The 25,496-nt window shown below is 37.8% G+C and overlaps 2 protein-coding genes across 3 annotated transcripts in view; both read right to left on the bottom strand.

Annotated features, from left to right (window-relative positions):
* Positions 1-5,683, bottom strand: part of LOC121864648 (protein artichoke-like) — a 50,386-nt gene extending 44,703 nt beyond the window's left edge. The window contains exon 1 of the mRNA XM_042363769.1: positions 5,445-5,683. The gene's annotated coding sequence lies outside the window, so the exon portion shown is untranslated. The remainder of the gene's footprint in view (positions 1-5,444) is intronic.
* Positions 5,684-18,733: 13,050 nt separating this feature from the next.
* The window catches only part of LOC121864646 (zinc finger protein 385D-like), a 119,716-nt gene continuing 112,953 nt past the window's right edge, over positions 18,734-25,496 (bottom strand). For both annotated transcript variants that reach the window (XM_042363768.1, XM_042363767.1), the window contains 2 exons: positions 22,721-22,953; positions 18,734-20,714 (listed from right to left, as the gene is read on the bottom strand). In XM_042363768.1, the coding sequence (XP_042219702.1) occupies positions 20,541-20,714; positions 22,721-22,953 (407 nt within the window). In that variant the 3' untranslated portion in view covers positions 18,734-20,540. The remainder of the gene's footprint in view (positions 20,715-22,720; positions 22,954-25,496) is intronic.

Genomic DNA, 25,496 nt, shown 5'->3' with positions numbered 1-25,496 from the left:
GGTGGTGGTGGTTGTGATGTTGATTGTGGTGATGGTGGTGGTGGTTGTGGTGGTGATTGTGGTGATGGTTGTGGAAACAGGAAAACAGGTGTGTGTGTGTGTGTGTGTGTGTGTGTGTGTGTGTGTGTGTGTAGAGGGATAACTTGTTCCATTTAAAATAAATATTGGAAATGATATCCATTCCCAGTATTTACTGTAAACACAACAAAATAAATATCTACACTGTTAATTATATCAGGTGCAAAGGGAGTTTTGGATCACCTGAACTACACAAACACAGGCACACACGCGCGAGAGGGAGGCAGACAGACAAACAGGGATTGGGGGAAGGAAAGTAAGACAGACAGACAGACACACAGACACACAGACAGGAGGAGGGAGACAGACTGGTAGAGGAGAGAGATCAGTACTATACAGCATTCATCTTGAGACAAGACCATCTTCATCAACACTTGGAGAATGTCAACAAAATATTTAGGTGATGACTTGTAAGAACCCTGTCAAGATGTAGGTCAACGGGGCTCTCTCTCTCTCTCTTTCTCTCTCTCTTTCGTTCTCCCTACCGTCTCTTTTTCCCTCCCTCTATTCTTATATCTCTCTTCTTCTCTCTCTCTCCTTCTGTTCCCACAAGTTCATCCTCTTTCCTCTTTCCTCTTCCCTCTCCTCTTCCTCCTCTCAACCCCTCACCCATCTCCTCGCTCCCCCTCACCCTGTCTCTTACCTGATAGTGGGAACAGTGCGCTTGATCAACGTTTATTTCCACACACACACACAACTGTTGCTCAGTAATGTCATTGTATTGAACTGTTGTACACCGTGTTATATCTAGTTAGTTAAGTCTCATACTAAAGATAAAACCATGTCAGTATGTCTAGTTCAGCATGTTAAGAACAAGTTGTACTATAATACTCTTACACTCAATGCCTTCAAGGAAATTAGTCCCTAAATTAACAATGCCAATTATTAACACGTCCTTAAATGATTTTAAATGGCTTCTTAAGTGAAAGTTAAATACTGTATGTACCGGAAGCCATGAGAGACGCTCTAGTAGGCCAAAATGTATGCCAATATCACATCGCCCTACTTCTTTGTCGTCAAGAGAGAGAGAGAGACGCACACACACACTAATATAATTTGTGGCGTCATGGACAATAAGCCTATTTATTAGCCATGAAATGTTTTTCGACAACTTGTGACGTCACGACTGCTGACAGAGCTGATAGGCCCGCAGAGGATGATGCATCAGTGGGATCATGAGTATCGGGTTCTCTCATTGGCTGCCTGTATCTCCCAACTTAGTCAACAGCCTTTCATTGGTCAAGGGATGCGGGGCTCGCGTATGTTTTGTTTTTATTTTGAGCGCCTCAAAATTGTCTAAATAAGGTAATTTGTAAACAAGCTGGACCGGAACCAGTATGAGGGAAGAGGAGAGAGAGAGGACGGGAGGGGAGAGGAGGAAGAGAAGGGGAGAGGGGAGGGAAAGAGCTGCATTATAGTTAAAGAAAAACACTGTCTTTCGTTCTTCTTCTTCGAGAGAGAGAGCACACCCACAGCGGCATATAATTACCTACACGTAGTACTTACTGTTCGTGGAGGCCACATGAGCACATCTGGCGTCCCCAGCCCCCCACCCGTCCGTCCCCATCAGTCCGGCCGCCCCCATCTGTCCGCCCCCCCAATCTGTTCGTTCGCCCATCTGTTGACCCACTTAGACGTAAAAGACACTTATGAGAAAAACTTACTCCGTCAGGTTACCAAAAGCTGATCTAACTCCTGGTCGACGAGGCCATGATAATGGGCATGACGTCACGCTACTACTATCGTATATACAGTAAACAATGACGTCACGCTACTACTACAGGTGGGTGTAGGCTACTACAAGCTGGCTACTGCAATTGCATGATAAACATTTTATGACAGCTACAGTTAGGCCTTGACTAACTGGTGCCTCGCTGTGATGTCACGTAGACAACAGGTATGTCTTGGTATTTTCTTACTCCCCCTCCATCTTTGTTTATACGTGGCCTTGTTTTCACTGTTTGTTTACTGAAGCGTTCACATCTGTTTACAACTCTTCTACACAAGCCACATAAGCGTTCCCATGTTTACAACTCTTCTACACAAGCGTTCTACTCTGCACTCGTTGACACACGTGGTCGACCATCAGACACACGTAGAGTCTAGTATGACCTTTGATGATCATTGTAGGTCTGCACTCAAAAAAAAAGAAAATGTCGTTCAGGTATGTTGGGAGACAAAAGACCAGTGTGTCGAATAATATGTCTCGAAGCTATTCAAGGCCCAGATTTTCAGAGATTCTTAAGATAAATTCTCTCCCTAGCTAGTTCTTTGAAAACGTAACTAACTCACTTAAGCTACGACACAAATGTAGGTTCTCAAAATGTACCTACGATAAATTTTCCTCCATAACTAGTGATAAGAAAACGTATCTTTCTCACACGGTAACGAACAGAGATGACGTCATAATTGTTGTTGAAAATCAGCTGGGAGTTTTATCGTAACTATATAAATGCAATCTCTTATACGTCTTGTGACGAACCTTTGAGAATGGACTCTGGCCGTTAATGTAATTGATAACACAATTACAGTACCTAACACCATAACTATCTCTCTCTTACAACGGTACTGACGCGGTTCATCACTACAGTAGTTCTCTCTCAGTATAACAGCGTCAAAGTCACTACTGAAGGTGTCAGGTAGGACAGGTGAAGAACAGGTCGACCTTGACGCAGGAAACTCTTGATCAACAGAGACACCTGAACCCTGTTTACTTACACCATCCACGCCCCTGCCCCCTGCCCACACTCTCCCACAGCCCACGTACAGACATGCATTACTAAGCCCACACATACCAATAGACACGCCCGTAAATGTAATTATGACCACGGGTATAACCACGGCTATGTACGGACAACGGTAATATCAACACCTACACACCATCACTCTCTCCCTCAACCACCTGCTTGAGCTGTCTGGACACTACACCCCCACCATATGACTCCATACTGCGCCTACCACCAAACATGGCGACAGACATACTGGCTGGCACACAAATAGATAAAATGGCATACAGACAGATATAATGACATAGACTTACAGATATAATGACATAGACTTACAGACAGATATAATGACATACAGAATTATACACAGAGACTGACATACAGACTGACAAAGACTTATACACAACCAGACAGACGAAGACAGACACCACCTCGAGTTAACTACTGCCAGGGAGTGGTAAGTGTACAGTATCGGCTGGTAAACAGTAACGACCATTAGCAGGTTCTCACGGCACACTTCACCTGGCAGGTGACCGGATAAAACCCCAACGGACAAAACCCCAGTCTCATATAGAAAATAAAACACTTTTATGTTTAGGTTAGGTTAGGTTAGTGTTGGCAAATGCCAAACCCATTGGGGTTTTGTCATGGAACCACCTGGCCAGAGCTGTTGTCAGGCGTGTCGGGTGGATGGCCAACAACTATTATCACCCGAACGCGAAAATCCTCCAACATTTAAGTCAGGATAGGCTTGATTAATGCTGCCACAAGCAGGGAGACAGGTAAGCTCCCCTTTCCCCGTAGAGTTGCACCAGGCTTTGTTGACGTTCGACCAGGATATGCCAATATTACGCTGAATCCGGATTTTTTCAAAGGTTCGTACGTTACTGAATACGTTGATCTACGAATCTTTTCTGTCCGCAACAAGCAAACGATTAACTACCTAATAACCTTGTTTAGAGAGTCATTTGAATTTTAGACACATTTGATTAACTGTACAACAGAAAAACATTCACATGAAAAATACGTTATATCTAACGCTAAATTAATGAAAAAAATAATATCTTATTCGGACGACATATGACAACAATTAAAAGCTATAGTTGTGATATTATAATGAAAATCTCACAATAAAACATTAAGTGGCACCACACATACTAGTATACGTCACCCATTCATGAGGTGAAGTCAGCTGACGACCAACACCACCAACACGGCAACACTCGCCCTAAACAACCGTGCCTGCAAGGCTCACTATTGCCTGCTGTCAGAAGAATATTAATAAAGCCAGACATTGGAATTAGCCTATATTTGTTATCTTTAGGTTAACAATATACTGTGTTCGAGCTGTGTTGTACTGTACTATGCTGTGTTGTGTTGTGCTGTGATCTATGTACAGTAATGGGGCAACAGCTTTTTACTAATAAATGTCGACATTGAAATATTTACATCTCTTACGATTTATTATTTTTCATCTTTTAGTTGGAAAATTTTCAGAACCATTCGACTTTCTTTTAAGTATTTATTTATTTTGATCTTGCTAGATGAAATTAATAGTAGGCGGCCTGTATGTGTGTGACTGCGTGTTGCCAAAGTGGACACAAAATTAGGATCAGTTCAGAAGGATTAAAAGTTGTCACGATAGTTTTTCGACACACACACACTTATCAAGCACTATTACAATATGCATCATCAATATGTAATACCACCACTACCACTACAACCAGCACCAGCACTACAACCAGCACCAATACTACCAGCACTACAACCAGCATCAATACTACCAGCACTACAACCAGCACTACTTCCAGCACCACTACCACTACTACCAGCACTACAACCAGCACCACTATCACTACTACCGGCACTACAACCAGCACCACGACCACTACTACCAGCACTACAACCAGCACCACTACCACTACAACCATCACTACTACCACTACAACAAGCACCACTACAACCAGCACCACTACCACTACTACCAGCACTACAACCAGCACCACGACCACTACTACCAGCACTACAACCAGCACCACTACCACTACAACCATCACTACTACCACTACAACAAGCACCACTACAATCACCACCACTACCACTACTACCAGCACCACTACCACGACTACCAGCATTACTACCAACACCACTACCAATATTACCAGCACCATTACCACTACTACCAGATAATCCCAAGAGGGTCTTTCATTACAGATGTGTTCCAGACCTCATGGAACGGTTGATCTGAGTACATATCTCAGGGGACAAGTAACTACTACAGGTGTTGTGCAAATTGCTACACACCTATTGAACAAGTGCCAATAAAGGGCCTGATGACGCAGAGTTGTGTCAATATTTCCGAATACTTACATTTCTTAATTAGACAACACACATGCTAATGCTTACTACTGTAGTCTGGGATGTCATCCATTTTCTATAATGTAAATCTCCGATTTAATATTCTTGAGTCCTTAATGAATTCACAGCATAAAACGAACGATAAATTCAACGGGTTACTGAAATACACGTATACACACAAGAGAGGAACGTCTTCAAGAAACCAATAAGACGGTATGAATAGTTCACCGTAGATAAGTGAGATTCTTGAGGCGATGAACGGCACCTGCCCACCTCACTCACCTGTATTTCACGTTGGACGACTCGTTTCTACCACTTCTTTGATGAAATGTCCCACCGGTCATTCGCGATTCTATGAATTCCAATTTGTTGTATATTTGGCCTTGTCGTATGCGTAAAAAACACTCACGCAGTGGCTAACTACATGTAATTAGCCAGTGTTGTGGTTGGTATCAACGGCACAACTCCCCTCCACCTGATATATTTGAGTGCACTGACTCGCTCTTCCTCTCCCAAGCTTGACACCGACTCTCCATGACCGGTCCGCCCAAACTGTCGTACGCTTACCCGCATCCTGTGTCCATAAATGATTACCCTGATTAAAGCATGGTCTACCACTGACAATGACAAAAGAAAAAGTTTTTACTGGGTCTCGTAATTATTTTGAATCTGAATTACATAAAAAATTCAGTAAATCACCTTGTTTCCAAATAAACAAGATAGTGATATGAACCTAATTCACGTGGAATGTTTGGATAAAAAAAAATGGGGCCATGAAGAATATGTAGGAACAATAGCCCAGGTAATGCAGACCATCGGTAGAAACTTACAAAAAATAGTAATGACATCATAAATTTGAGAACGAAGAATACAAGAGACAAATTGGTAGATTGTTTAGAGATATAGAAGACAGTGGTATGTGCCTGGCAGCAAGAGGAGGGGGGGGCCTCGTGTGGGAGACTTGGATGAGCTAAACGAGTGATCAACAAATGATGCTTCACCACCACCTCTATACCCGATATTTTACCTCCCCGCAAATTCCTAGAACATTAAATGGCCCAGTTTTCCTTTTTTGGGGGGGCAGAGTATTCAAGATTCTTTACCAGAGTTAATTTTCAGTGAAATTTAGTTGAGACCGTATTCCATGTTCTGTTCGGTCGTTTGGAATTTAAAAGAAACTTAATTAAACTAGTCGGTCAACTCTTGCAATGTCGTCGGTTTGTGGACAAGTCCGGTAACCATTCTAATTTTAATTTTTTTTTTTTACAAGTTCCGGCAAATGATAGGCTCTTTAAAGTGATAATGTATGTGTATATTTGTATACATGTGTGTGTGCCTCCTTGTGTATGCATACGGTATGTTTGGATATACTCATGTGTACACCTGCTGGGCCATACAGGTGTACAGGGTATATGATGGAACCCCTTCAAACAATAACACAGGACACCTTCCTCTAACACACACGCACCAACCCTCCAACACCCACACCAATCCTCCAACAATCACACCAACCCTCCAACACCCACACCAACCCTCCAACACCCACACTAATCCTCCAACAATCACACCAACCCTCCAACATGCACACCAACCCTCCAACACACAACGAACCCTCTAACACACACACACATATACAAGTTTTAACGCTGGTCAACAAGGAATGGCTCTCTAAATTCAGTAAAACGAATGAATTACTATCTTCATAAAACCTAGAAATTGGCGTTTCATGTCGTCTAATACTCCCAAGGTGTGAGGACGTTCCTCAGGCACGTGTGTGAGGATGGTCCCAACTCACCGAAAACCTTGTTCTCTGATGCCGAGCTGTCAAATGAAAATTTCCGGATCAATTGGTTCTCTGCCTAAAAAGACCTTAATCTTAATCACCCTTGAGTCAATATGGTATTGAGCATTACAATCGGAGCCCATTCAAATTGGGATCCATTGGAATTAGTACAGTACTGGATTGGGACCTGTTATATCGTTCTCGCATTGTTCGCCAGTAATGGACGATTAGCCAATCGGAGCGCACTGACGGTAAAATAGCATTAGTAGGAACTTAGCCGGTCATGGTAAAATATCCACTGCCCTTTTTTTTTTAAGTATATTACCCCCACATGTTTCTTCTACTTCAATACCCTGCCCATGGGCGCTGGGGTGACCGTAGATGTAGGGGACCACGTTGCCTGCCACCCACAATAGTACGATTGGAGTGATTGCAATAATTTTTTGCCTAAAATACCAGTTTTTGACTGCAAATTATTAGTCTTTTTTGCCAAAATATGCCCGTGGGGAAGGGGGGTTCCTATGTTAACCAGGGCATAAGGGTTAACAAGGGATTCAGTATTAACATAAGAGACATTAAAACTGTATTGACTTACTTAGACGATACAAAGGGTTTGCTCTTTCACATTCCAGGACTCCAAGAATGGAATATATAAGGTATAAATTAAACCAAAAATATAGATACACTTGTATTCAATAACAGTACTCATCTAGGAACTGTATTTCTTTAATAATTACATTTAAAAGATAAGACATTAACTAACACTCACAAAAAAAATAATTTATCAAGTACATGCAAAAACTTTTTTTGAGTTAAGAAAAAATAAAATGTACAGCTCCTACCTTTCCAATGTCAAGTGGAAAGTACATACTGAATTTTACATGCACTAAAATGTGCAAAGTAAAGTGACTTTATTAAGTGTCCATAAAACATAAAAATCACTTGTGATAAAAATCATTATAACAGAAAGATAAGAAAAATAATATTCAAAATAATAACTTTAAGAACAGCATCAATTACAATACAAAAATGTTACTTGAACAGTATGTATAACTATTAACAAATACAAAATGTCAAATTTTGGGTATTCTCTTGAAGTCATTTACTGTGTTTGACCTGTGTCACTATTGTTTGTTGTTGCTGACTCTGGGCTGTTATTTCTCAAACTCCACAAAATTAAAAAAAATGGTTACAAATGACACAGTAACCATCCAATCTTTGGCAGGACCTTGGGACTGTCAACTGTTCACTGAGGCAAAGAATGATCAACCCCCTTATCCCAGCACAGTTATATATAATGTAGCACAGATTAAACAATTATTTCATTTTATCATAAATCTGTATGTTAGATACAATTAAAGATACAGAAAGTATAATAAAATGATTATAAAATAATAGAAAAATTATTCTGAACATTATTATAATGTACACTGTAGTATGCACAGTAAAAATAGGCACTGTAATGTACAATAACCATTGTACAGTACAAGAAAGGAAAAATCCAAGTGGTTCAGACAATACATTTTGTACTTAACACAGGCTGTAAGTTAAGCCAATTAACTTTGCTTTTGAATTCAGTCAATTCATTGTAAGTTTTTATGGTGGGTATAATTATGTTTGTAATGTTTCCATTCACTCACATACAACAAAAGATTGGGAGGAGACTTTGCCATGTGCGAGGTTCCTCCTCATGGTACGTCCCCCATTTTGTTTTCTACTGTAGGTACTGTATATATATTTAATTTCATTTACTTTCATTTTTAAAATACAGTAAACAGTTTCTATGTCAAGACAAACTAATTGCTTTATTTTCTTTGGGATGGACAAATATCAAAACAAATTCTTTATAATGAGACTTTTGTTTGTATTCAATGTTGTGGCATTATTTTTATATTACTTCAGAATGCAAAAAAATGGATGGTTACTGTTCTTATTATACATGATGATACATAACATCCAAAGAAAATAAATGTCACACAATGAACTGTTATATCATAAACCAGTCAGGCGAAATAATGTAAATGTTAACCAAAGAGGTCAAAATGAACCTGCTGACAAGCTCCATTTATGGTAAGGCCCAACTGCCTGAGGATGTGTAGATGATATGCTCACATACCAAGCAAGCTATTACCAACTACAGTATGGGCAGATTAAACAATACCTTTACACCGATTTTTCCTTCTAAAGACAACGTGAAGTAACACCTTACTAAGACACCTACTGCAACCCAGATACTGTACTGACTTATGGGAACCAAAAAGTAAAATTTATATATAAAAATAAATAAAATAGAAAGCAGCTTCCTGGTTGAACTAGCAACTAACTGCAGCTGAGTTAATTGTGCTGACTGGTGAGTGAGGTGCTATAAATATCTAAATGAGATAAAACTATACTTAAGGTTACCAAGGAAGACTAGTCAAGCACTGAAAGACCCAAAAGTTTCACAAATTACTTGAGTTTTTTTTCCTTTTCTTTCTTTTAAGATTATGAAGCAAAAAAAAATGACAATCAAGTTTTCACCTAAATAAACTCTTATATAAATCTACTGTGTCACTGATTACACAAATGTTTTAATTGATTGTTCAAGAATGAAATCATCCAAAAGTTGTTTTGAGCAAACAGTTATGACCAGATAATTAAAGTAGAAATTTTCACCTAATATCAACATTGTTATACTGGTTAAGTAACATCACCTTTGGCTTGTTACAATCATGAACATAGTTTTTTTTTTCTAAAAAGTTGTTTGATTTGACACTGCCTCATACACATCTAGAGATAATTTCTTGTTATACTGTACTAGCAGTGGGAAACTGCTTTAACTGTAAAGGTATGAAGTTTCCAGCCCTTGATTGTTGGAATCTGATATTAAATATGATGTACATATAATAGTACTGTACTGTATATGTTGTGTGACCAAAGTGCTCAAAGGAGGATGTTACATACAACAATATTCAAAAAAGGTTAAGGGGCCATATCAAAGTTAGAATGATAATGTTTTAAGAGCCCTTGTGTACATGTGTGTTTATTGGGCGACATGTCTGTCCAACCTATACTTGAAGTTTCCTAGGGAGTTCAAGTTAATGGTAACCTGTTCCACTCATCCACAACTCTATTTCCAAGCCAATGTTTACCTATCTCACACCAAATCTAAATTTGTCTAATTTAAAAGCATTGCTATGTGTTTGCTCCGGGTTTGATAGTTTAAGTACTTAAGTTATATCACCTTTATTTAACCCCAGCATCTATTTATAAACCTTCAATCATAATATCCCTCACTCTGCATCTCTTACCTTTAGCACTGATCATTAAGCAGCTACAAAAATTCATGTAGGCTGGGGGATTTATCGTACAGAGCATCTCAAAAAAATGTATACACACTCTTACAGATTTTTTGGGGCAATTATGTGTATGCTTAAATTACTACAGCAATATTGTCCTCACTTGTTGTTGAATGAGGTCTCACACACCATTGTGGGAGACCTCACATACCAACAAGCATTCTCACAATTGCTATAAAAACCTGTAAGGCAGAGCGCACGCACACACACCAATTCCCCCATTAACATCCTTGTTAGGTTCCTGAAAACCCCAACTTTAAGTAAAAAAAATTTACCATAGAGACAATGATATAAATAGGGGTTATGTTCCTTGGGTACATTTCTGGTCAAACTTTTCTCATAACTTATCACAAATGTTTCACTTTAATCACTATCACCTTCTTCTTGTTTTAAAGTTTCAAATAAACTTGGAGCTTTTGACTGTATGGAAAGCATCAAGCATGGAGTTTCGTTCTGCTGATCCTCGATCCACATGTTCAGCATTCTAACCATATTTTCCATAATGCCACTTATGTTACCAGTTAACTTTGTAGTAGATAATGAAGTAACACTTTTAGCACGATTGAATATTTTCTGCATTTCCACAAACTGTTCTTAGCTACAGTTGTAGGCTGCAAGGTGATGGCTCTTGCTATGTCCACAGCTCACTGTTCTTCTTCAAATCTCTTTACCACATCTAATTTAACCTCTCATGTAATGCTTTCCTCTTCTTTTTGTGACCACAACCAATAGTGGTGCATAATTCACGTTAATCACTCACTGTTTTAGGGCTCAAACAAATTTATACTGTAATTGGATTTTAAGTGAATGTTGGAAGAGCGTCAACTAACTACTGAACAATAACAAACAAATATGGCGACCACACTGGTCGCTTACACAGCCAGCTGTTGTCACAGTCAAGTGCTGAGTGCCTTCATATCAAATTTTTTAAATTGTCATACATTTATTATTTTCATTCATATTTTCTTTTTTCATACATTATAATGAAACGACATTGACCGAAACAACGTTAACGGGGGAATTGGTGTGTGTGTGTGTGTGTGTGTGTGTGTGTGTGTGTATATATATATATATATATATATATATATATATATATATATATATATATATATATAATAAACGACCTCACCAGCCAGGACTCGAACCCTGGACCTAATGCATGGGACCAGGGAACACTACCGACCATACCACAAGAGCACTAAAAGCAGTTCTAGACTATGTGATATTTCACACAAAGCCTGTTCATCGAGCTGATGGCACCGTGAACCTCTCATTGGGAACTGCCCGTGCTGCTTATGTGGCTGTAAGTAGCATTTTACCGAATCCAGCTGGATTCGGTAAAATGCTATCAGCTCGATGAACAGGCTTTGTGTGAAATATCACATAGTCTAGAACTGCTTTTAGTGCTCTTGTGGAAATGGTCGGTAGTGTTCCCTGGTCCCATGCATTAGGTCCAGGGTTCGAGTCCTGGCTGGTGAGGTCGTTGATTATATGTTCAAAGTCTGCGTGTTATATGGACTAAAAATGAAGTACAGTATATATATATATATATATATATATATATATATATATATATATATATATATATATATATATATATATATATATATATATATATATATATATATATATATATATATATATATATATAATATATATATATATATATATATATATATATATATATATATATATATATATATATATATATATATATATATATATATATATATATATATATATATCAATTTTTAGGCACCCTTTATAGCTATTCAACCCATTTAACTATTATACAGGTTTAAGTTCAGGAGTTCAAAGTTGGCACTTCCTCACACACAAACAGGTTCCAAAACAGCCTCATGCCAACTATGAATGCCTGATATGACCCCTTAGGCCTTACAAAGAAAGGTCTGAGCAACCATCACATGACTTTGAATGTTTCTCCCAATATAATTTGAATAAAACACAAAAACCAATATTTATATTTAAATTCATCAAAAATTACCAAATGTTTAAATTCTCTAAACATTACCATAAGATAAATTGTTTAAAGTTCACCACATCCCTGGTTGAGAAAGTCTAGTTATTTGAGTTTGGCTAAATTACCTTGTAAATACATATATGTTATAAAAAAAAAGTCATTTTGTCTCTTCTGCAGATCCACGAACCCTGAGATTCAGAGTTGTGAACCTGAAGCATTTATGGACAGAATAACGCATCAGTGCCTACTGCTTCAGGTTCACAAGTCTGATTCTCGGGGTTTGTAGACCAAGAGAAGAAGCAACAGGACTTTTGTTCGTGACTGTATGTACTGTATACAACACTCATATTTCTCACAAGATAAATTGCTATAATTCCCTTTTTTAATTGGTATAATTTTCCACCAAGGACAATATTTTTAATCAACAAATACTATACTGTATAGTAAATATTTACCAATGGTTCCTATAACCACTCTTATATACAGTATTAAGTATTTTAGAGCACAAGGAAGGAACCTGTCATTCTAATCTTATATATACTGTTCTTCCCCTCCTTCACACACAAAAAAAAGTTATATAAAATACAATATAAAGTTTCCTCATATAAGTATACTTGTACTTACACATTCCAAGTCACAAGCTTGATTTTCACAACAGTTAAATCCTACGTAGGAAATCATTAACCTCCAGGATGACAAAGTCTGTGTGTTTCTGGCTCGAGTAAAAGTTTACAAAAACTAATTCATTCTAGATCATATGTGGTCTTGATTTTTACTTTTTTACCAAATACAATCTTTGCTCTTGCAAAAACTGCAATTTATGAATAAATATTTAACAACGGTCTATTTTCATAACCAAAACTGGACCACCTGAAATTTGCAATGCAGGGCAGATACACTATGTGACCTTTAATGATCAGAAGTTGCCTTAGAATCACACATTATTTTTTATAATAGCTCCCAGGAAACATTAAAAAATTTCAACAAACTATTGAAGTTCCTGAGTAATAGTACTGTAGATTCAACCAATCTAAACTGTTCCTTTCATACTGCGGTATATTCGTGTCTTTGTGAGCATTTATTTGTAATTAATTCTGATGATCATCTTTACAAGAGCAAACAGGTGAAAAAATAAGCAGATAAATTTACCACGACTTTACCCTACAGTTTCTCTCAAGTGCATCAGAATAAATATGTATTGCATATGCAATCATGCAAACAGCAATTTCATTATTTAAACTCTTCACAAGCAAGACTTCCTGTGAGACACTAAACACACAAGATAAGTATATATAACAGGCATCAAGGCTCTTAATACCTTCCACAACAACTTCTATTAATAATATGAAATATTTAAGTTGGATCACATAAAGATGAGGCACCCACCTTATTTCACCTGATGATTAAACACCCTAATGCTATCTAGGGGGAAAGGGAGAAGATTACTGTAGGTAAGGTAAGTTAAAGTAAATTAAATTAGTGTTAGGTTACATTAAATTAGATAAGGTAAAGCAGGCATGGGCAACACGTGGCTGGTGGACCGCATGCAGCCTGAATCATGTCTTTGTGCAGCCCTCAGAGTGATTGAAAAATTCTATTTAATGTGGCCCGTGGTTCAGGTAGATGCAGCCAGCTTATGGTGAGTAAAGCAATATTTATTAAAAGAATAATCTTCACACACAATTCATTACTGTTTCATCACCTAAGAGAAAGTAACTATGAAAATGTAAGTGAAATAAGTATACATAGTCAACAATATAAACATTTGAACTTGTGTGAATTTACGGGCCAAGTTCAGTGTGGTCTGTTTGATATCTCCGTTAGCCAGAACAATTGGTGCAGAGCACTTCCAGGAATGAGATATTTTCAGATAATGAGACGACACTTTCAAAACCAGAAAAAATCCTGGGGTAAAGTAAGGTTAGGTTAAATTAAATTAGATGGGTAAGCTTAGGCTAGATTAAATTAGATAGGGTAAAGTGGTTGATCATCAGGTGAAACAAGCCGGGGTACTCACCTTCAAGTGACCCATTGGTTTGCATGATTCAAAGCCTCCCTCATGTGAAAAGACAACATTGCTAACCCCTTCACTTTGTCAGGCAAAAATGTGATGTTTGGTATTGGAGGCAAAAAGTGTATTTTTCGTTCTTGTTTTGTAAGGTCCCTGTAAGTTTATCCATTATTGGCTCTACTCTACTATATTCTGAGCATAGATCAAGCTATGTAAAGTACTAACTCAGACATGAACTGAAACCATTAAACAACTCTATACTCAAGATGTTGTGGATTCCTTAGTGTTCTTCTTTATTACTCGGTACATATACAATATACTATACAATTTTATTTCCTACTAACAGTAAGATCAAGTAGTTTAAAAACACCTCATAAGGCATTTAATAAAGATCTTTCTCTCTCTTTTTGCAACAGGAAGGGTGATGACAATAATAAAAAAATAAATATAATATAATAATTAAAGCAGCCATGAAGCAGCAGGAAATGTAGATTCTAAACTTTACTTCAAACAATGCTAAGTTTTGATAGGAGAGTCTGCCTCTGATGTGAGTGTACTAGTGCACAGTATACTGAGGTACTCTAATTGCCTCACTGGATCCGGTAAGTAGTCATCATTGCAGCTGCCAATATTACAAGTATATCACTTATCACTGATGGCATTAACTAGGTCTACCATTATACACACACAAAAAAATATAGAAAATAGTGCAGTAACAGATGACAATGATACAGGACAATGATAGCTGGAGCCTAAATGCTGGTGTAAGACATTCTTATTTACTGCAGAATGCCTGGGCAATGTATCCTCAGAACACTTTGAGAATCTTGTACAGCAAGTCGCTGATTAGCGTCATAGATGCATTCCAAAAAAGTGTGCCATTATTTCCAGGGCACATTTTTGGTAACCCTAACCTTAACCTTTTCAGTAAACTTCATACAATGGAGTCTCTAATTAGCAGGAACCAAAACAAACTACCAAGTTAAAGAGTTACATGGCATGTTAAAGTGATATATAACATATTAAAGTACTGTGCAGGTTTAAAATAAATGTAGTTTTCAGTCATCCTAACCTATCTTTTTCACTTGACTTCATACAGCAGAGCCTCACATTACAGTATGTACGAACCAGAGCAGACTGCTGTACTAACTTTGTGTTATAACAGCATACTGAAGTCTGTACACGTTAAAAGTAAATTATATCTGTAAATACACATTTATGAAACAAATAATAAAAAATATCACTAAATGCTGATCATCCTGAATAATGGGCAAGGGACCTCCCAGCTGACTGAAGCTGTGACATCACTCGTGAGCAGCCACCCAATCGCCACATCACGAACCGCACCACATAAGTATTCTTTCTCTACTTATCTTTAAAAAACATCATGTAAATAATTAAAACAATAAGACTAACAAATTTACACTAACCAATTATGTCTAAAGGCACATTGCTTTCCTCTGTGACGTCACTGTCAAGATCACTCTCCTCCATAGCCAGTCCCTCCTTTGCCTCTTTCTTCCCAGGCGCTGTCCCATCCCCAGCCTCACTCACTCACTCTCTCTCTCTCTTTCTCTCTCTCTCCGGACTCCACATTTCCTGAATTTTCATGTGTAAACTGATGGAAAGATTGGATTCTTGGGTACAGTACCAGCAGGACTGTTTGCAGGATGTTTTCCAACCATGGTGGTGATATTTTCATATATTTATTTATTTTTTTATAATGTTGGGAATTTGTGGGTGAAGTAGGCACCACACTGGTGCGCGCAAGATTCAAAATGACGCTATATCGGACTGCAGCAACTTACATCCAATTTTGTTCCCTAATTATTAATTGAATTTATATAGAAACGGCACTGTTTGGCACAATATAAATCAGCGAATGCCCGTATTACATTAAAACTTTACATGTACACAAGATGCCAGGATTATGAAGAGATTAAATAAAAAAGTGTGACATTACAAACAAATAATTAAAGGCTATGTCATGTGTGAAGGTTGTTGAGCACAACTATAAAGACTTAACTGACACAATATACTCAGTAATATCTCTGTTAGCCGGAACAATTGGTGCAGAGCAATTCCGGGAATAAGAGATTTTCGGCTCACGAGATGATTTTCTTAAAGCTGGAAAAAATCTCTCGGTCCTGGATTTTTCCAAGTAATGGAAAATTTTTCTCAGAAGTTCCAGAAATTGAGCATTACATCATCTCTCAAAGCTGGAAGAAAATCCCTCATCCCTGGAATTTTGCGGGTAACAGAAAAAATGTTCTTGGAATTTCCGGAAAATGCGCCTGATTTTCATCTCTCAAACCTGGGAAAACTTCCCCATCCCCTGAATTTTCCGGGCACTGGGAAATATTTTTTGGAATTTTCCAGAAAATTGTTCCCAAAGTCGGAATTTTTCGGGAAATTCCGGCTTCGGGAACGATTTTCTGGCAAAAATTAAATTCCAACTATCAAAGAGTTCCTGTTAAGAGGGATTCCAGCTAAAGGAGACATTACTGTATCTGGGTAACCAGGACTCAAAATCCTCCTGGACATTATGTTTTGATATCAATACTTATAAAGGTCTTATCTAGGCAAAAAATGGTTGATAAAAGCTAAAAATTTTGATCTGCAAGTTTCAGACATTTCGAGATGAACACGCGAGAAAATTAAGGTTTATGTATAATAATAATAAAAAGCACCTGTAAACAACCTATCAAATGTCTCTAAACACCATTATTACACTTTATGCACAGAGAGACTTTATGAATTCTTTAAAAATGCACGACTCAAAACCCATGAGCTCTGAAACAAAATGTCACTGTGTGTCAGCAAACTCCACGAATAACATTACTGTATACAGTAATTACAATGTGGCAAATGTTTCTCTCAGCTATGACCTTAACTACTAAGTTATGAGAGAAGTACTGAAAGGAGGGTGTTAAGGTAAGACTTCAAGGAAACTAGCTGATCAATGAAAATAAAATAATTTGAAAGTGTAGGTATGAACAAGGTTTCAATTATTGCACTGCTACAGGTCAGCTTTTTAAATGCTCGGCGAAAAAACTATGAATTATTTGTGCTACTTGTGAGTGGGTTAGTGAGGCTCCTACCACACATGAAAGAATAAAATACACACAGTACAGCATCAGTGCTAATATCTTTTCCTGCCTTACAACATCAATGATGCTACTGTACAAATCTTTCTGCATTATAAGAGTAGATAACTGCTACACTGCACTATATAAATTACCCACTATAAGAGAAACATCATCACTCCTTAACTGGGAATAATCTTTCAGCTGTATGGCATAAGTCGAGGTACATGGGAGAGGTAGCACCATGTGGGCTCGGTGAAAATCCTAGCTGGCAACTTTTTTTTTTTACTTGACTTCACCCCGTTAGTCATATGGCATCCAGAATACTTAAGGATTGTTAAGATATCGTTTTTCAAATTCAAATTTACGGAAAGAAACGTAATAAATTGGACTTTTTTCATAAATATATAATATACAATATATATTATAAAATAAAATAAAAATACTTTAACAAAATATACAATATATATATTGTGATAACTTTCTAGGTTCCAGAATACCTAAAGAATGTTAAGGGGTCATTTATTTTATTCAAACTTAAAGAAAAAATTGAATAAATTAGACTTTTTTCTTATGTAATATACAATAGCATGTACATTATGAAATATACAAAAAATACTTTACAAAATCTATTATATATACAGTACATATGAAAACAATCAAATTTGTGGGTATTTTTTCCAACAATGGAAAGTCAAGATTCCATTGTAAGCAAAGTATAAAGTACTGTACTTAAATAATGTAAAATTCAGGAATTAGCTCAGTAGAAAAAAGTCAATACAAAAATCTAAAGGCATTAATAATAATGATAATAAATAATATTAAGTAAAAGTATCATTTACAATTAGCTTGGCATATAGACTATGCAGTTATACAGTTCAGTATGAATACTGATGGTGCAGGTATAAGGTGTACATAGGCCATGGGTGTATACATAGTTTCCCATGTACCTAGTACTACACAGTGCAGGTGAACAACAAAGGTAAACGTTAAGGCAACTTGGCCAAGGATAGCCGACATATCTGTCGGGTTCTAATTTTCAGTAGGGTCCTTTGCTTAGGTTTATACTTGGTCTCTCATCAGCAACAGTATGTCTAAAGGAGTATTAGTGAAAGTTTTTTGATAAATATAACAAGCAGTACATTGCACTTGGACTATGCGAGGCTGACGGATTACTGCAACAATACATTTGGTAGTCAATAATACACAAACTCTCACTCTTCTTGTTGTAGCCTCATCTGTTATGTTCCTGTTTTTGTTTTTAATTAGAACACTTTCAAAGCCGCCCATTGCTTCTTTTGAATATTTCTGTAATTTACTTGTGTATTCACATATTCTTTTTTTACGTATTTCAATCTAAGAAATGTTCGTGTTCTACAATAAAATTTAAATAAATAAAGCTCCAATGATCACTTCTTTTACATGCTTTTATTTTTTTTTTTATAAGCTGAGCACTTCATAGAAATCTATGAAAAGACAAACTTTTTCTTATTCTTACAGTGAATCCTGCATGAAGCTACAAAAACTACCATTGCTAAAAATTATATTGATCACTTTTAGATTCACACTTTCATTGTTGAAGATGATGACTAATGGGGCGGAGTCAAATGACGTGTCCATGGGTTAGTCAATCAGCACGCTGAACAAGTGGCTGAATAGTGATTAATTTCCATTATTTATTCAGTGCCAGTGGCTCTAATTGCATTAAAACAAGAAATATAAATTTTTTCTTATGCCAATGCTGTTATTTTATACCACAAGAAAACTTCAACAAAACTGGTTTTTTTTTACTACAGAGCCTTTGGGAGTGGTGTTACTTCTCTTATGTACCTGGGCATAAGTAGCATGACCAACATGCTTTACAACCTGGATAGGGATGGCTCCTGGTGTTTGTAACATTACTGTACCTGTGTGTTAAAGTCCACAATGGCAAACAACATTATACTGCTACTCAAACTGTGGCACTAAAGTCCACTGGGTATAATGGCACTCATAGTTTATTAGAACAATAAAACTTTTTATATCATATGAAAAAGCATGACATTTAAGACAAAATTCATTACTGTAAATTAAAATTTTCTCTTGGTTTCAATGAAGTTTGTTAAATTCTTCAAATTCATGTGGAATGTAAAGACTGAGAAAAGTAAATCATGTAATTGAAGTGGCTGCTGTAATATACAATGTGATACATGTTTCATTACACCCCAGTACTCAATATGCTGCTCCTTATCACTTTTTATCATGCTTTGAGGCAGCTATCCATTTTACAATCATAGTTTGTTATTATTTATCTTAAAACTAAAATTCTTTTATACAACTTTTTTTCTCATTAGATTCACATCAAAAGCATAAAACCACTTTTGACTCCATGAAGAAAATGCAACTTTTATGTAGACTATTAAGTGTAGCCTCAGTTAAAAAAATATAATGGAAACTCGTAAGTTCCCCCCACCCCCCCAAAAAATAAAGTAATTTGAGTAACTTTACTGCACTGTGATGAGTGGGATTAACACCGTGTGAAACAGCGATGAATAAGGAAAAATACAAATGAACCTCCTATCCGTACTGGCAAGAAAGTCCTCACTAGTCAACTGATTGAGGTTAGTACTCAGTTGACTAGCCTAAAAGATTCAGATCACTTACATACTTCTAACATCCATATCCTATGATCGGAAAGCCCAAGGCAGGTGTAAGTCCAGTGCCTAATAAGCTCACGTTGAAGACTACTCAAATGTTAAACTTCTATTTGTTTATGACTTTCAAAAACTCTTAACTGGGACGGGATCCTGAATGGATTATATAAAAGCAGACTTTGAAAAGTGAAATTGCACAGAAAAGAACATAAAACTGTGTCAAATGTATATACTGTAGTAATAAATTTTTTAAATCAATGATATCCAAGACAATTTGTAAATATAATATATTTACTGAGCATTTTGACTAGCTAGACATGATTATCATACAACAGATGCCTAAATTTAAAGAACTGCAAACACTTCAACAAATGGCACAGCATACTATACTTGAAAATGAACAAGTAATAATAATTTTTTAAATAAACTGTAGCTGTAACTTGCAAAAGGCTGAAAAGTTAAGAAATTAACACTGGAATTGTACCTGCCTGAACTGTAACAGTTCCTAGCCTATAGCCCTAAGACTATTCAAGACTTCCTATGCCCTCACAGGAGAGCACCACCTGCAACAAAGTTGGATGATAGGGGTTGAGTGTAGGTGTGGGATCGTGGGTGTCCGGTTCGTCCACCACGGAATGAAGGGCGCCGCCTAGCCCTCCACCCTCCGCCTTGTGGTTTACGTCCACTCAATTTATCCTGGTGCTTCCTTGATGATAAATGCTGCCAAAAATCAGAACTGGTCAATATTCATCACAAATGATAATAAAGTCTTTTAATGAACAACCTAAATGATTATATGAACATAAAAATTGCCTATTATTTGAGGCGTACATTTAAGAAACTTATTGCAGCTACTGAGAAAGGAAATGATAAGGCCAGTGTTCTTTAGTTTTGGAAAAGTTTCAACATCAAGCATGCAATTGACATCATTGTGGAGGCCTGGGGTGATGTAAGTAAGGACTGCTTGAGTTGAGTTTGGCGGAAGCTTCTCCCAGATTTAATTCATGATTTTACAGTCTTTGGTGCATCAGAGGAGCTCCCCAAAATAAAAGAAAATTGTGTTTCTCTTGCAAAGCAAGTTGGCTTTGCTAAAGTGGAAAGTGCTGATGTTGAGGAACTGCTCAAGTCCCACTGTGAAGACCTCTCTACAGCTGATCTACAACAACTTGTTGCTGCTGGGGAAATAGAAGATGCCGAAGATGATGAAGTCAAGGATGCAAAGCCACGAGAGCTTCCCACTTCTGCTTTGTCTTCTATCCTGAGGGAAGTTGATAAGCAGTTGCAGATCTTGGAGGACAATGACTACAATGCAGAAAGGAGCAGGATTGCAGTTTGTGGTGTCAAATCTTTTTTGGCACCTTATGAACAGCTTTTTTGTGAAAGAAGAAAGACGGCAAAGCAGCAAACAATAGACGTCTTTTTTAAGTTAACCCCCAAGAAGCAGACTGAAGACACTGAACCACAGCCATCCACTTCTGGAATTAGACTTTTTTTTCGTCCCTCCCATGCAACCAAAACTGCACCTGATACTGATGATGACAACTGTCAAATCCTGTCTGCATGACTCCTCAACCTCAACATTAACCTTCTCCCCCATCAAGTTATATTCATATTTTTTCAAGGTAAAGTGTAACATTTACTGTATGATTTCATTATTAGATATGAATGTAACATTTATTTAGACTGTGCTATCCTTTGTGTTAGGCTAACTACGAAATTTTTTTCGGTTTCGAGTAATCTGCACCTAACCCTATTTTCTCCATAAGCCCTGTTATTTCTATTACGCGAATTTCTAGAACGCGAGGTTTTACAAGAACACAACTATCGTGTTATAGCAGAACTGACTGTATACTATTTCCATGCTAACCTGACCCATAAGCCATGCCCCTTGTTTATATATACAAATAGCTGATTGGTTCATAGAAAATGTTTGAGTAGCTGTTCATTTACTCAAACTAAATGCGTTTACAATTGGTAAGCAGACTTGATATTCTCTTACAACATACTCGACTTACGACCACCCGGACATACGATCGCCTCAGTCGTACCAAAAATGTGGCAAATTACGTATTTTCGATTCCAAACGTCAGTGATTGCGCTGTGTACTGACAAAATTTTCGTTTGTAATTCACTTTAATATGGCTGGCAAGCTTAAAATTGAGAGTTTTGTGGTGCTGAGAAGAAAAAGAGACACCCATTTTAGATTTTCTATGTATTATTTAAGCATTTTCGACTTATGACCTGGATTTGGGTCCCAAACCCCGTCGTAAGTCGGGGAGGAGCTGTATATAGACAAGGGGTGTGGCTTACGGGTCAGGTTAGCATGGAAATAGTATAGTGCATGCTTGCAAGGTTAGTTACAAGGTTGACCATAATGGTACGAGGCTATGAGATGTAACTTAAACTCATAGTTCTATGTTATTTACTTATACCAGGGTACAGTATTTTATTGAGCTAGTGCAAACACTATTCTCGATTACTATCGGTATCTGCATTTAAAAGTGCATTGTTGGGTAGACAAAAAAATATAAAATAAATAAATAAACAAATGAAAAAAAAAAAAAAAAATGCCAACAGTTTCATCCTGCTCAGGAATCAAACCTGGAGCCACTTGCTTGTGAGTGAAACCAGTATGTAGACCACAATACCACAGGTAAAGTGAGTGAAAACTTAAATATCTGGAGATCATTTCTTGTACACTTATGTATAAAGTTGAGTTTGCTTACCTGAGCTAGCTGCTGCTCTGAATTACAGTGAGCCTGGCAGGGGTTGCAAAGGTATTTTCCACCACCTTTTGTGTCCTCTAACTTGGTGACGCACTCAGGGATCTCTAGGTTGGAGCTCGTTCCAGAACTTCGTACTCCCTGAGAGTCATTTGACCCAGATGGTGGTGGATCCTGCGTCCCACCGTTGCTGCTACTGATAGTGGAACAGCCCGTAGCATCCTGGCCTGTGACCCCTACAGTGAAGATGATTGATAATCAGAACAGCGGCAATGATGAATCGGTCTTGTTTCAGCTCACCCAAGGGTCCTGACCGATTATCATGCTTGATTATTCAATCATATCAGCAGATGGGAAAAGAGGAAGAAAGGAGAAATATAGATAATCAATAAAACTCCCCCAAAACACAACCTCCTTATCCAAGAAGAACATTTAACACCATCATGGGCCGTGTCAACCACTGAGGTAAACTGTATTGGTTACTCAAACTAACTTGTAAGTGTGACCCAACAAAACAAATTCCCTCAATTCTTGCTGAAAAATATACACACTACTTTTATGGGTAATGGTGATATACTGTACTACTCATAAATGATTATTTAGCATATTGCTGTAATTGCATGCACGGTTTTTCTATTTTAAATTAAGTGATTATGCAACTAGAAATATCAACAAAGCATGTCATAGTAACCTAGTCTGAAACTGAGCGGGAATTTTTAAGTGTACAGTAAACTTCCTTTAATCCAGATTAATTAGGGGAAAGGCCTGTCTGATTTGGCCGAAATTTCAGGTTGGGTGGGGGTCCGTATTGTCTATAGTGCATTGCAAGGTGGATAATTCCAGAGGATGGGGGATTTCCGGCTCAAGCTACTTAAGGACACCGAACCTACTGTAATTTTGGCGGACACTTAACACCCTCGGGGATTTTATATGCCACATTAACATTTTTCAGCCGCTTAAGGTTTCAACATGTGGAAAAAAGTTAATTCTTCATGGGTCTCTCATACACTCTCAGCAGCTTAGTGCTTGCTTTCAGTACAGCTGTACTCAGCAAGTCACCCATCAGCTGGTGTTGCCGGGCGCTCTCATATGTCTGGCAGCTGTGTGTGCTGTCTTGGATGTGAATTACATGAAAGTGCTTAGGAACTTCATGATTTCTTTTTTCCTATGTGGTTATCAGCATATACTGTACATAGATCATGTGCACCTCCAGTGATGTATATGCATGTAGTACATGTTAATAATAAAGTACTGGACGGTACTTATTAATTACTAAATTATCATGAGTCAGTTGAGGTAGGTGATTGTACAACATTCACAGTGTATGCCACCGAAGGTGGAAAAGAGGTTATGTTTTCTCTGCTAATTTCTCTGACTATTTGTACTGTGCACTATTCATATTTCTTAAGACACTTCTACTGTTTCCTCAGAGGTAGCTGTTGCGTTACCCTCCTGTGCCACCACAGTGCCAGCTCCCAATTACATGAACTTTCCCTCATACTAACTGTATTTAGTTTTTTCTCCCGGGTTGAGGATACAAGTGTCTGGTGCTGGACCCCAATCTGGTTTGCAAGGGGATCCGGATTAAGCGAGACTGGGGTTAGAGGGCTGTATCTTCAATACCTTGACTTTTCAAGTAAACTAAATTTTTATAAATAATAATAAAAAAAAATTTAACACAGAAATCCCACTTTATGGCCAATGGGAAGGATCAAGTGACTGAGATTCTCTCCTGCACAGCTGTCTTGTCCAGGGGGCCATGGCTCAGAGGCTGTAACAACATCTCTGTGTAACAGTTACTTGCCCAATAAACACCAAGGTAGAACTTGATGATGTTCTAAAAAACATACAAGCCAATAGTGTTATCTGGATGAACCCTTTGCCGTATCCTATGACTTGAAATCTCAAGCCATAAACTTTTGCCTCTGTAGGTTAATCTTCACATCTCCTATTAATAGGATAACACAAGAAAGGAGAAGGGAGGGATTCAAAGTCACATGACTTTTTCTTTTGACTATAAAATGGAATTTTTCACTTCATTCCTTAGTTTTATAGTCAACTGGTCATTCATCAAATGACTTGAGAGATTCCAAACTAGCAAAGAGAGGGAGGAGATCACACTTCATGAGGACCAACTAAGTAGCCAAAACCGCACACATGAGGATGAACTCAAGGATGTACTAGTCTGAATTATTCACAAGGAAGAATAATAAATGATCTCTTCCCACAGGCATAAAGGCTGATATAAGTTGGAAGAAATACATTTTGTTGGCAACAAAAGTGAAAACCTCACAAATCTGAACACATAACAAAGATTGGTGTTAATACCACTGGCCAAACATGAGGTCAATACATAAAGGGTAGTGAACAAGGCAGGACAGTGGTGGGTGGTGAACAGGGCAGGGCAGTGATGGGTGGTGAACAGGGCAGGGCAGTGATGGGTGGTGAACAGGGCAGGGCAGTGGTGAGTGGTGAACAGGGCAGGACAGTGGTGGGTGGTGAACAGGGCAGGGCAGTGGTGGGTGGTGAACAGGGCAGGGCAGTGGTGGGTGGTGAACAGGGCAGGGCAATGGTAGGTAGTGAACAGGGCAGGGCATAGATGGGTGGTGAACAGGGCAGGGCAGTGGTGGGTGGTGATAATCCCTGGTACTGAGAGTTGTTGTATGATGAATTTGTTATGACAGTGGGTAGTATCGAAGAGGCAGTGGAGAAATTTGGGAGATGGAGGGATGGAAAGGAGTCAAAGGGGCTTCAGAGTGCATGTAGCAAAGGCAGGAGT

Source organism: Homarus americanus, unplaced genomic scaffold (assembly GCF_018991925.1).
Source record: "Homarus americanus isolate GMGI-L3 unplaced genomic scaffold, GMGI_Hamer_2.0 scaffold57965, whole genome shotgun sequence".
NCBI classification, from domain to species: domain Eukaryota; kingdom Metazoa; phylum Arthropoda; class Malacostraca; order Decapoda; family Nephropidae; genus Homarus; species Homarus americanus.
This window is presented reverse-complemented; position numbering and strand designations above follow the sequence as displayed.